Raw genomic sequence first — 13,567 nt, 5'->3', positions numbered from 1 at the left:
ACATCGAGCGGAGCTCTGGGATGAAGGCTTTGCAGCCTCCGTCGAATTCCTCAGGAGGCGGAGGAGAAGGACTGTCATGTTTATTCCTTCGATCAGGGGAGTCCCATCGATCGTTCCGTCCTATAGATCTACGATCGTTGTAGCTTCGATCATCCTCACATCGCTCCTCACGGTTGTTGTTGATAACCTCCTGTAAGTCACAACTGTTGTGAGGGATGAGGTTCCTTAGGTCTCCCTCTTGCGCTCATGGACGGGGCAGTTGCAGTTCAACTTGCAGGGCTATACTCGGGGTCAACCTTCTAAGCTACCTATTTGCGACCCTTCTACTTGAGAGTGTTCGTGTCCGTGGCTCCTCGAACTAGCACCTTGTCAGCTGAGGGCCTAGAGGCGCTAGGATTGTTTGCTCGAGCAACTTGGATCTGAGCCGCATCAAATAGGGTCCTGACTTGATTAACCATAGGGGTTAAAGGATTTGACGGACCCAACCTCGGAAGGGATCTCAGAATCAAATAGGCTCTCTAGGCATTAGCATCTAGAGTGCTAAAAATGCCACTACTGAGGCTCGATTGCGGTCGAGCCGATGAAGCCTTGTGATGGCTGCCCTGAGGGAGTTCGTCCCTCAATCTCGGTACCGGTGCTAGTGGAGGCGTGCCCACTAGAAGCCATCGGTTAAGACCAAGAGGCGTTGGTCCTCCTACGGTTCGTTGATGATCGATGGTATTAGGAACGTATAGAGCTCTGGTTGCAGATGTCACAAGTGGTATGTCTCCAGAATTACTGACGTTGGCGGCCGCTGCCGCTGAAACCTAAGGATTTCGGTGCCGTTATTCACCATGGCGTTTGGATCTACCGCCATCGGATCGACAGGTGGGACTCTAGTTCCTCTAGCCATAAACACAAATCGATCTGTTTGGCTATTCTGGATGTCAACGGAGCCGTCGCCACCACTTATGTCGTTGTCGGTTTTCATAAACTGCAAAACATTGGGCTCCTTAGGATCCCATTCAAGGTATCTCACCTCGTGGCACGCGTCCAATGGGCTAGACTCGAGAATACCGGTGTGGATTAGTCTACCCTGATTGTTCCAACGGAAAACTATAGTTTCAAACGTGATCTCCGATCCAGCCAGGGGCGACTCAAAAGCGATCGCTGGTGACTTGAAGCGGTCATAGAAGCCGGCATTGGAGAATCCGACGCGAATGTGCACTCAAGATATAGTTGATACTGAAAAGCAGAAGACTCATACCTGAAGCGCCAACTGTTTAGGGTTTTTCTCTGACAATATGTCTATAAGTATAACGAGGTTGTCTTCGTGATCCAGGAATCAAACAAGAGACGAGGCACAGATGATGTATACAGGTTCGGGTCCCCTATTGGAGTAACACCCTATGTCATGTGTGGTTGATGATGTATATGCATTCACTCGAGTACATGCAATGTGTTTAGATCTATTACAAGAAGTAGATGATAACTAAACTAGACTAATGACGAAGTCACCGAGTATCTCTTATAGCTCTAGTGCTTATGTCGAGTTGCAGATGAGTTGTTCCTCCGAAAAAAGAGCCTTATATAAGGGTCTTGTACCGTCGTCTATCTTGTTGTAGTTGATAGGAAGTTCTTTATCTTGTCCACCAAGAAAGATCAGATAAATTTGACTGGAATGCTAGTTGTTCTCAAGTTGGGTAACCAATTGAGACCTTTCTAGTATACGCGTACTAAATCTCGTAGATTCGGTTGCATAATATCCGGAGTTGTTAAATATGCATACGGTATACCTTATCCGTATATGTTATACTCTTTATACGTATATACCTCATAGTTAGATATTCGACGGACATGATGATGAGATGTTCGGTTCGTGACGAGATCAACTTCTTCCTCTACATTGACGCACGTGTCTGGAGTTAATGGTAATAATACTTGATCCTTTGCTTGTATGGTTTACTTGTTAAACACGCTAAAACAATTTAGTTTACCCTAGCTTAGTCTATCCATTCTCCATCATCAACTATGTCTGGCACTGAGTTTCCATGGGTTCTGACGACGGTTCCTTGCATGATATCTGATTCCCAAATGCCAACGTAACATCCGTTGCCATGTCGTATCAAATCTGTTACCGGTCTGGAAGACTTGAAGGCTGGTATTCAGCAGCCAGCGGAGGGGCAATCAATCTTGACCTGCGCATCTTTTGCACTGCTTGGTTTGTTTCCCCAATTCAACTGTAATCATTTGGGACTTCAATTTGGTCTCAAGATTCATTTTACCCGAATAAAATATCATTTCCACCCTCATCAACAGATTCTACTTTCTACTTTCGAATATCAAACATTTAATATATACACACATTCAGCACTGAAGCCAACGACTAACCAAGCTCTGTGAACTGCATAATCACCACACTAGCTTTTCTTCTGAACTCTGCATAACCGAAGTGTTCACCGTTTACATAGTAGTACTAATTAACTGACTAAACGGAGGCAACGTTATGCTACGAGTCATATATACACTACTACACCTGTCTCTATCTCCGCTAGTAGAACACTTGGCCAAGAACAGAGAACGGGAACGGCACGGCGCCCCTGCTCTGCGCCAGCTCCACGGCGTCGCCGCCCGCCACGCCGCCAAAGTCTCCGCGCCCCGCTGACACCGCCTCGGGCCCGATCCGCCGCCTCTTGCACGGCTCCTCCACGGGCGCCGGTGATCCCTTGCCGCCGGCCGCGGCCAGCTCCTCCTTCTTAGCGAGCATGGAGCGCAGCACGACGCCCGGGTCGTCCGCGAGCTTGGCGAGGAAGGTCATCATCTGGCCCGGCCTGCTCTCGGCGGCGCGCAGCCGGCGGTCCATGGCCTGCAGCTCCTCCTCCATGCCCTGCTGCTCCTCCCGCAGCCTCTGCACCGCCCGGATGGTGCCACGCACCTCCTCCCCCTCCTCGCCCAGCTCCCTGCACCCCTCCTTCTTCTTGCGAACGATCAGCGGCAGCAGCTGTGCCTGCCCCAGCAGGAACGACTCGTGCGCGAACTCCCACCTGTCCGTGTCCACCTTCCTGAACCCCTGAAACCGTAGACCACGCATGGCAGGCAAGAATCATCACGACACGACCACACGAGGAGACACGAGAGCTACCTAGCTTGTGAGTGGGGCAGGGGAGCTAGCGCACTCACGTAGGTGTTGAGCTGCCGGACGAAGCTGGCGAAGTTGCGGTGCTTGAAGTAGGAGGGGAGCAGGTAGTCGGAGAAGGCGGCGGGGTCGAGGACGAGGAAGGTGTTGCTGGCGCCGCCCCAGCGCACGACGGCGTCCGTGGCCGGGTCGCTCACCATATGGAACGTCTTCGCCACGAACGGCGCGATGGCGCCCGCCTGCTGCTGCTGCACGCTTCCCCCGGCGGTGCCGCAGCCGGCGTGAAGCTGCAGGTGGCCCTTGCACTCGCTGCCCATGACGGTACCTAGCCACTAGAACAGATCCTCGCGTACTCTGCAGAGCGCGTGCGCACGGCGAAGAACCGGATAAGAAAGCAGCTCGCTTTTTCTCTCTCGCTGCTCGGTGTGCGTGGGTTTATTCGTCTCCTTCGTCGGTGCGGGATGAGTCCTACATGTCCACAGATATTTCTGTCTGTGGCGGTAATGCTGCCGCCTACGTATTGGCTCGGCCCTGAGCAGCGAGCGGTGCGCGTGCCGACCTTAACAGTCTCGGACTCTAGAATTTTTTTTTATAAGATCTAATTCTATAAAAAATCTTTTTTTATAATACATGTTCATACTTTTTTCTTTTTACTTAGTGATTAGATCGTAGGATACATGGCGTGCCTCGTACCCTCGGCGGCAACAAATGGAGCGGTGCTATAGGCGCCGTGATGTGACGCTGCCACGCTGGTGGTGTGCCGGGTTTTCGGAGGACTCGGTGCTTGTCGCGTACGGGTCACGTGTGGCGCCACAGGCATAAAGTGTCGCGCTGTCTCCCGTGTCATAGCATCTCCGTTTAAGGCCTCGCCTTTTTTGAGTGTGCCTGCGATCTGGTATCATTATTTTTGGTCGGGACAGCAGATCGAGCCGTGAGATCGCAGGAGAAAAGCTCGACGTTTGGACGGGGCAGCAGATCGAGCGGAAGCTCGGTGTGATGTTGGAATCACACGCGTTACTCATTCATGCATGTATCGAAACTTTCTTCGGAAGCTAGTCATTGAGTGCTATCAGTACTAGTATTGGACTCGGCTACTCCTCTCGTACTGGTTAAGTTCGTTGCCTGGAGCGTTGGTGGCTTGCTTTGAGTTGAGCACGGCTGACCTTTTTCTCGGAGGACCTCCGGAAACCGAAAACTTCCAACTGAGGTGAAAGGTGAAGGCGGTGGGAGCAAGTGGGTCTGTCACGTTGGCGACCAAACTCAAGACATCAGGCCAGTACCTTTTCCTATCTTAAATGCGGCGTACCATACAAAAACCGAATACAAAAGGCTTGTTTACCACAACTGGGCATCACGTTCAGTGGTCCAATTCCAATAACCAAGAATGGTTAGCGGGTAGTCTAGTAAAGGCCTCCCCTTGGCCCCTTCGACGACTAGAAGCGCAACACTTTGCTCTTTCGTCGGGCCAAAAGATTGTGTCACCGAAAGAATGTGAACCGCCTCAGTCCGGGTGTCTTCGGCGCTGTTGGAATTGGAAAGCAACCCGGGGCTCTGTTCACACCGCAGACCCACGGAAACAGTGGTCCAATGGAAAGGAGCCCAGCCGCGCGGGCGCTGGTGTTGACAGGTCGCGCCCTCCCCGCGTGGCCACGTTGCGTGCGCGGCCGTCCCGTCGTTTGCCGGTCCCGCGTGAACTCTAAAATCTTAGATTGCTTAATTGGCTAGTGGGTTGAGGAAGGGAGTTTAAGAGGATTTTAAAACCAGAGGTGAGAATTGTTTTGTAAGTCAAAGATGGATGTATCTTTATTGTTCATCACGATTTATCTTACAAGTTTTTACATCAAAACCCTTACACCAAACGGTGGATAAGAATTCTCTCTTAAACCCATTCTCTTAATTTCCATCACGAGCCAGACGAGAGAATGAGAATAAAAGTCCAATTGCTATGTTAATTCCCTTCGTCAACTCCCAACTCCAATTCACATACCCCTTCCTATTGCTCGCCATGCGCATCCTAAAGTAATATTCCAGCATAAACTGGTGAAACTTGAAGATAATCTCTACTCGTATCTGACCAAGGCATCAACCACTCCTTGGATTACTAAACCTGTTCACGAATATTACACGGCACTGATTTGCTTTGAGGAAAAAGACAAGAGAGTACAGTACGGCCTCCCGTTTCGGAGACACGTCGTGTAACACATGGAGCCCTGGACTTCATGGCGAATCTGGGCCCAAATTGCGCCGAGAGCTGGCAAACGTCGTGGAGGAGCAGAGCTGAGCCCACGTATCAGAGAATATATATATATATATTAAATATTTCAAAATTACAGCCCGTTTGAAAATAATAAAGTCTACCCTATCATGATCCATTCAACAGGTGAGAACAAGATCTCGTTTGTTGAACAGATAAAATTTTGTGAGCCTTGGTAACCAGTGAATTTATTAACCAGAGAGAGGAATGTCTCACTCGCTCAGCGAGCGAGAACTTAATCTCGCCCGTTGAATGGACGATTCCTTTATCTCACCCGTACAATGGACGACATATTTGTATCGCTCACTCCGGGCGACATATTTGATTTAATTCAATTACAAAAATATATGTATAATTAATTTTTAAATATATATTTTGTATTCAGTAAATTGAAAATATTGCACATTCATTTGGCGAAAAATAATAGCTGTGCATACAGTTATCCGAACGGTTCATTCTATTTTTAATTTTAGCTGGATGTCATTTTGTCGATTTCTTTATTTAGTTGGTGTAAAAGTGTGTGAAATTTTTTTATTAAGTGACTTTGTGAGAATACAAAATCTAATTTATCGAACAATAGTAGTTATGGAGTACAAATATTATATAACCCGGCACGGAGTTTATATATATTGATAAACATTACATGTGACATAGGGTTTTTCATCGCTATACGAATGGACCCTAACCATAAAGAGATAACAACAAACGTTGACATGTACGTTACGCCTAAAGACTAACTTAATAGTGTATTGCTGTTAAACCTAATTTGACTTAGGGAATAAAAATAGATCGAGGTACAATGGATGCTCTCTACTGAGTGGATCTAGGATAATTGTCATTTCTCAGGGCATCGGGGCTCTCCGCCTTAGTGCGACGGATCCTCTCCTACTTTCTTTCCCTCTCTGCTTCGTGTGCTTTAGCCATAGCACGCTCCTCTATTGTCTTCTTCATGTGCTCATCCTCCTGACGCTTCAGTCATAGTTCCTTTTGCTGTTGCTCGTACTCCTGATGTTCGTAAGCTTACCTCCTCCATCGCATCTTCATGTCAACCCACTACTTTCGGTGCTCATTTTGCTCAATATCCAGCCATTCCATGAAGTCACAGATAGATGGAGAAGGCTGGACAAATGAAATAAGAGGGGAGATTAGTAAGACAATGCATAAAACCGTATGTAAAGTGGCACATGAGTGATCTATGTCGTTATATCAGTGGGTACTCATACGGTCCATGTCGAGACGGGTCATACTGGTAGTTGGTACACATAAAAAAGCGTTTGCCATAGGTTTAGGAGATGTCCTGGGACTCACGAATCCTACAAGGGTCACCACATAAGTATATCGGCGGTTTGACCATCTAGGGGATGAAAATCCCCCAATATTTCTTGGATGAGCTTGGTGGAGTTGACAAAGACATTGTAGTTGAGAGAGGTGAAGAAGGAGTGGTCTATCTATGGTTAAGGGTGGGGTTATTTATGGCGGCTGGGGGCTAGTGCAAGGACTGAGTGCATGGGCATGGCTGGGGTTAGAGCATAGGATTCCCTGTGAAAGCTGAAAAAGTTATGGCATTAATACTTAGTAGAGATTCCCTGTGAAAGCTGTTGCTTTGTGTGATCATTTTATTCTGCAAAAGTTCTGCAAGGAGTAATTGTTGCTTCTACATGAAAGGTAGAGAATCTTATGAAAGCATTGCGTTTAGAAAAAAAACGTACTGGTAAAATGATAAATCCCGATCCTGACCAACAATTCCGAAATAAATTAAAAATTGCAAATACCGAACACGCATAAATTATCGCATAGTCCTTACATCAGAAACATAAGTACTACACACTAATTAGTTCTCACATAACGAACATCAAATTGTAACTTTCTGATGTGTGTGTCGTATGGTAGTGTTACTGTATTATAAAATCGTACTCGAATGAATTATCATCGGCATTTATTGTACATACTTTTTAGCGACCAATATCGTGTCTAAATCCGTATAAAACCGTAAATTCAAAATTAACAAACCTCAGAATCCAGCGCTCGTCAATCCTCATGAGCTCATCTGGCACATGAGGTCAAAGTACCGGGAGATCCTCATCTTGCATTGTGATGCAGTACGAACAGTGCCTGACGTCGATATGGGGGTCGAGCAACTCCAGCTGCGATATACTTACATGTTCACAAGTTATTTACACTTTTATATGCAAAACAAACAAAGAGTAAGAAGTGTCGACCGGTATAGACCTGGTCTAAATTGGTCTAGACCAGTCTTTATTTGTGGGAACTGAACAAGTAAGCATCTAAAATATAACATGATATAATAAATTGTTCAAATCATACACAAATATGTGAATAAATCATAACATAACACATTACAACCTCGTACATTGTGACCGTCTTAGTACTAACACAGTAAAATACAATGGTGTGCACATTAATATCCATCACACTATAAATTACAACATTAATTGATCTCAATGAGCCGACGAAGCCGACGATCGATGACTACGAGGACGTCTCCCATCTGCAACAGACCCGAAAGAACCTGCTTCCGCGAGATTCATATTTGGGACACCAACAATGCATTTCTTGTAAATGTTTCATGTTCCGTTGCACTTGCTGCACCATTTCACGTGATGGCCAGTTTTTGTTTCATCCATATCATTACGGAGCCTCGTAGTCCTGCACCGCCCCTTCTTCTACTTCATCTTGTTAGGATTAGGTATGAACATAGCATCAGAACCAGGTTCCTTCATGAAAGAACAATAAATCCTGAAACCATAGACCTCATGGTTTCATGTGTTGAAGAGAGCTTCCTTCTTAAAGTAGTCAGAGATATACCTTCGCGTCCTCACCCCCGTCACAGCACACGCGGCAATCACTTGGTAGCATGGCTTATGTAGTAGCATCGGCTTGTAGCAGGTGCAAACGCATCTGTTATCAAAGATGGTGCACTCGTGGATAACTCTCTCACGCTTGCCCCCTCTCCTTCCTTTGTCCCTGCATAGAATTTCGTATCTGTGCTGTGCAGTTTCCATGATCTTCACTCGGTGCATCTTTGCCTTCTCCACCTTGTCTTTAATGTACTTAATCATCTTCGTCCAATAAATCATACTAGCATTATTCAACGCCATGTGCGCTACTGCATAGTGGTCCCTGAAATACTTGCATGTCCCTTGAAATCTGAACTCTACAATCCTCACCAGCGGCAACCCCCTCACACCTTTTATCACCTAGCTGTAAACCTCTGCTAAATTTATAGTCATAATGTCGTATCTAGCCCTATTTGTGTCGTAGAGAAGAGCCCACTTCTCCTTAGGCTCATTATCAATCCACTCGCTAAATGACCTAGTAGATGACCTGCTTTTCCGCATGATGCCAACTTCATTGTCATTTGGTAGGGACTCAAGAGGTACTGTTATGTCCTTCGGTCCCATCATGGGCCTCCCTGCACACTCTTGTATTTGCTTCTTCGTCAGCTCATCTAGTATCTTCCAAAGAACATCAAACTTCCGCTACTAGTTCTGATCGCACAGCCTCTTAAACATGTTCATGAGGTTCTTGTTCTTGAATTAGAAGAAAAAGGTTTCACCCAAATCCCTCATGCACCACCTACTCTGCAGATCTGGCCACACAGGTCCAATCAAGACATCGTCCATTCCATTTTGCAACTCCACAATTGCCTTGAGCATCCCTGCATGCTGGTCATGTATAATGCACACGTTCGGCCAAGCACTAATAATTATCATCATCACACGGTACAGGAACCAATACCGATTGTTGGTATTCTCACTCTTCACAAATGCAAAGGCTAATGGTAGAACTTGATTATTTTCATCAACCCCAATAGCGGTCAGGATCTGTCCTGTGAACTTGCTAGTAAGAAAGTGTCGTCGATGCACATGATAGGTTGACAATGCTTGAAAGCTTCGATACATGCCTCTATTGTGGAGAAACATCGCTTTAGGACGTATTTGCCAGGTTTGGACATCAATGTGTACTTATCAATATCGTAATACGTCACCAGGTTCCTTCGAGCAATGATATGCAGGAAATGTGGTAGATTGTCATATAATGCTTCATAGGTCATGAACCTCATCTCAATTACCTTCCTCTTCGCCCTCCATGCCTTATTGTAGCTAATAGTGTACGTGCACTACTCTTCAATTTGCTTGATTATGAACCTTGGTTCATAATTCATGTTGTTCACAATCTAGACATAGAATGTGGAGCTCACAAGCGCACAAAGGCCCAAAAAGAGACAGAGACACAAGGACATGAAGCTATCTTGCAACATGATATGCAATGCAAATGCAACAAAAGTAAGATAGAGTATGTACAAAGGCAACTCCCCCTCATACAAAGTCATAGGGATGTCACGTGCCAAGCTCTCCCCTCAAATAGGTAAATCTGGTTGCATCAAGAGGCTTGGTAAATATGTCAATTAGTTGGTGTTGGGTATTTATGTATCTCAACTTAATATCTCCTTTTTCATTGCGATCTCTCAAGAAGTGGAATCTCATATCTATGTGTTTAGTTCTGGAGTATTGGACTGGGTTCTTTGCAAGACTTAGAGCATTGTTGTTGTCACACAAAAGTGGTACACTCTTAAAAACTAACACATAGTCTCTCAAGGTAGCAACCATCCACAAAATCTGTTAGCAACAGCTAGCAGCAGCTATATATTCAGCTTCAGCAGTAGACTGTGCAACACTACACTATTTGCGAGAAGATCAACACACAAGAGAAGTACATATGAAATTACAAGTATCAGAAGTACTATTCTTGTCAATTCTACAACTAGCAAAATTCACATCCGAAAAACCTCAAAGAGAGAGAAGAAGATGCAGAAAATCAAAGACCACACTCGAGAGTGTGCTTGATGTACCTGAGTATACGCTTCACCGCTTGGCGGTGAGACGTCCTCGGTGATACCTAGAAGCAGGCACACAGGCAGATGACGAAGTGGATGTCAAATATTATCACCATCAGGTACAGGGTGGAGCCAATCATGCTCTTGTACTCTTGTTGGTCTAGCTCCTCTCCATCTTCGTCCGGATTAAGCATGGCCGAGGTGGCCATTGGTGTCGCTAATGACTTAGCATTGCTCATGTCAAACTTGTTCAGCAAATACTTGGTGTATTTCATCTGGTGAGTGAAGGTACCTTGCTTGCATTGCTTGATTTGTAGTCCAAGGAAGAAGTTGAGCTCACCTATCATCGGTATCTCGAACTCTCAGCTCATAGTTTCTGCAAATTTGGCCACAAGTACATGAAAAGAGCCATCAAATGATATTATCCACGTAAATCTAAACGATGAAAAGAGCCATCAAATGATATCATCCACGTAAATCTAAACGAGTAGGAAATCATTGTCACAACTGAGAGTAAACAAAGTTTTATCTACCGACCTCATTTCATACCCATGTTCCAACAAGAAAGACTTTAGCCTATCATACCAAGCGCTAGGTGCTTACTTAAGCCCATACAAAGCTTTCCGAAGCTTGTATACTCTATTTGGGTATTTGTGATGCTCAAAGTCTGGCGATTGCTTAATGTAGACCTCTTCTTTTATGAAACTATTTAAGAAAGCATTTTTGACATCCATTTGATACAATTTGAACCCTTGGGATGCCACAAATACAAGGAGGATCCTAATGGCTTCTAGCCTAGCTACCGGTGTAAAGGTCTCTCTAAAGTCTATCCCCTCTATTTGAGTGAAACCTTAAGCCACAAGTGTAGCCTTGTTTCTCACTACAGACCCATCCTCCCCCTATTTATTTTTGAAAACCCATTTTGTGCCTATAGTATGAATATTAGGAGTGGCTCTATAAGGACCCAAACTTGATTTCTCTCAAAGTTTTCTAATTCCACATGCATGGTATTGACGCAATTTGAATAAGATAAAGCATGTGCAACATCATGGGGCTCAAAGGAAGCAAGAAATGCATAATTAGTAAAGTAAGCATGAGTAGCAGATTTGGACCGCGTTACCCTTTCATTGATGTTGCCGATCATCATCTGTGGAGGGTGTCGCCGCTAATTGTGTTGAGGAGCTTCGTGTCGTGAGACAATCTCCTCCTCAAACACAGCTGGTGCAGGCTCGAAGGCAGCTGAAGTAGAAGTAGAGGTTGCAGGACCCTCAACTGATGCCGAAAAGGTAGGAACCAGCTCAGGATCAAGTGTTGTAGTAGGAAGTAGTAGATCATCCTTGTCATCCCCGAGAACTTCAAGATTGCCATCTACAAAAGATGATTTCGCTCATCTTCTGGTCACATGTACACTCAAGAACAGGACTAGCACACGGGGTTGATTTATCAATGGTCATATCACAGTACTCTATGATGGTGTTAGTGTCACGATTAAAGACCCTGTAAGAATAACCATGAAGAGAGTACCCTAAGAAAATCCCATCAGAGGAACGCGACTCGAATTTATCAAGATTGTCACACTTTATGATAAAGCAACGACAACCAAAAACTCTCAAATGTGAAACCTTCAACTTCCTCCCAAAACGTAACTCATAAGATGTCAAATTTAAGATCAAACTCAAGAAAATCTGATTGGAGATGTAGCACGCTGTGCTAATAGCCTTAGTCCAAAACTTCCTAGAAGTCCTATGCTCATCGAGCATCGTTCTAGCCATATCTATCAAAGTACGATTTTTTCTCTCAACTACGCTATTCTACTGAGGAACATATTGGGCAGAAAATTTATGTTCAACGCTATGCTCAAAACAGAAAGCATCAAAGAGGTAGTTCTTGAACTCGGTGCCATTATCATTGCGAATTGCTTTCATAGCACTAGGAAGTTCCTTGAATAACCTCAAAGTCAAGCTCTGAAAGTGTGTGAACACTTCATCCATGCTCACAAGAAAGAACACCCAAGAGTAGCGAGAGAAGTCATTAACAATGATAAGAACATACCACTTTTCACCCGTCGAATGAACACGAAAAGGACCAACAGTGTCCATATGGAGAAATTCTTCCAGTCGTTCAGTCATCACCAGATTGACTGGTGGGTGAGAGACAGCAACCATCTTGCCATGCTAACAAGGAGCACGGACAAGGTTTTTCTCAAACTTTAGCTTGGACAATCCTCGGATCAAACCTAGGGAACTCAAACGAGTAAGCAAATCAAAGCTCATATGCCCTAGCCTCCTATGCCACATTCAAAGCTCAGAAGAAGGTTGAGCAATCAAATAACGAGAAGAACCAAGAGACTTAGAAAAATCAGCTCTAAAAACTCTGCCAACTCTAGAAATCTGGCAAATCAATGCGCCTGAAGAATCAAGAACTCAAGAAGTATCGCATTTGAAATGCACTTCTAAGTCCTCATTCAACAACTAAGATACAGAAAGTAGATTGTATCTCAGATGCTCCACCAAAGCCACATCTTTGAGAGAAACTCTCATTCATCCTTACCATACCTTTAGCTTCCACTCTTCCTTTCCGATCATCCCTGAATGTGATGTACTCGTGTCGCTTCATTGAGGTGAGACTTGAGAACCATGATGCATCTCCGGTCATATGTTACGAACAATCAGAGTCAAGGAGCCACTTGTTCTCCAAGCCTCCGCCTACCATCTACATGCAGAAGAATAATACATGGATGGCTCAGTACTGGAGTTAGTCATAAACTTCTTAGGAATCCAATACTAGGTCATCTGCCCTGAAGCAGTAAAAACATGTGCATGCAAATCAACACAAGCACGCTTGGAACGAGAATAATGAAGAGGAAAATGTGGTCTGCCAAAGTGCTGAAAATCAAAGCCTCTTACACGTGATCCAAAACCATACAAGTCATGATAAGATCCACACCGGGAACCACCTCTAGGAAGAAGCTGAGGACTAGAGGGGCGGTGAATAGGTGCCTCAACAAATTTCATTCAAAACTGATGGCCTTCTCCTATTTGATCACCTAACGTACCTCAAAAGCTCAGCGGAAGCAAAAACACTAAATAGACTATTTAAGAAGGGAAGTTCCGAGGCAACATGACTTCACAAATGTATATGACACATATGTTCTATTCAAGACCATTATATGTGTCTTTGTGTACAAAAGCTTACAACTTTGAATCAACACGAACTACCTAGAGAAAAACCCTCAAGTTAATGGAATAGAGGCAAGGGGATTCAATACCCACTTATACACATATATGTGTGAATTTTATGCCTCTAACAACAAGAAGAATAGCCTCAGCAAGGTGAAAAC

At 44.9% G+C, this 13,567-nt stretch overlaps 1 protein-coding gene across 1 annotated transcript; it reads right to left on the bottom strand.

Annotated features, from left to right (window-relative positions):
- Positions 1-2,366: 2,366 nt before the first annotated feature.
- Positions 2,367-3,664, bottom strand: LOC133919892 (heat stress transcription factor C-1b-like). Its single transcript, XM_062364446.1, has 2 exons — positions 3,160-3,664; positions 2,367-3,049 (listed from the first exon to the last, which is right to left on the bottom strand). Exons 1-2 carry the CDS (start codon positions 3,430-3,432, stop codon positions 2,531-2,533), a joined length of 792 nt encoding a protein of 263 aa, XP_062220430.1. The 5' UTR covers positions 3,433-3,664; the 3' UTR covers positions 2,367-2,530.
- Between the last annotated feature and the right edge of the window lie 9,903 nt (positions 3,665-13,567).

This window comes from Phragmites australis, chromosome 1 (assembly GCF_958298935.1).
Source record: "Phragmites australis chromosome 1, lpPhrAust1.1, whole genome shotgun sequence".
Taxonomy (NCBI): domain Eukaryota; kingdom Viridiplantae; phylum Streptophyta; class Magnoliopsida; order Poales; family Poaceae; genus Phragmites; species Phragmites australis.
The sequence above is the reverse complement of the archived record's forward strand: the minus strand, read 5'-3'. Positions and strand labels throughout refer to the sequence as shown.

What these genes read in the sequence shown, in the direction of transcription:
- LOC133919892 (XM_062364446.1), bottom strand. Translation starts at nt 3,432, where the DNA reads ATGGGCAGCGAGTGCAAGGGCCACCTGCAGCTTCACGCCGGCTGCGGC. An exon ending in TCCGGCAGCTCAACACCTAC is followed by an intron (nt 3,050 to 3,159) that starts GTGAGTGCGCTA and finishes CTACGGTTTCAG; the next exon opens with GGGTTCAGGAAGGTGGACAC.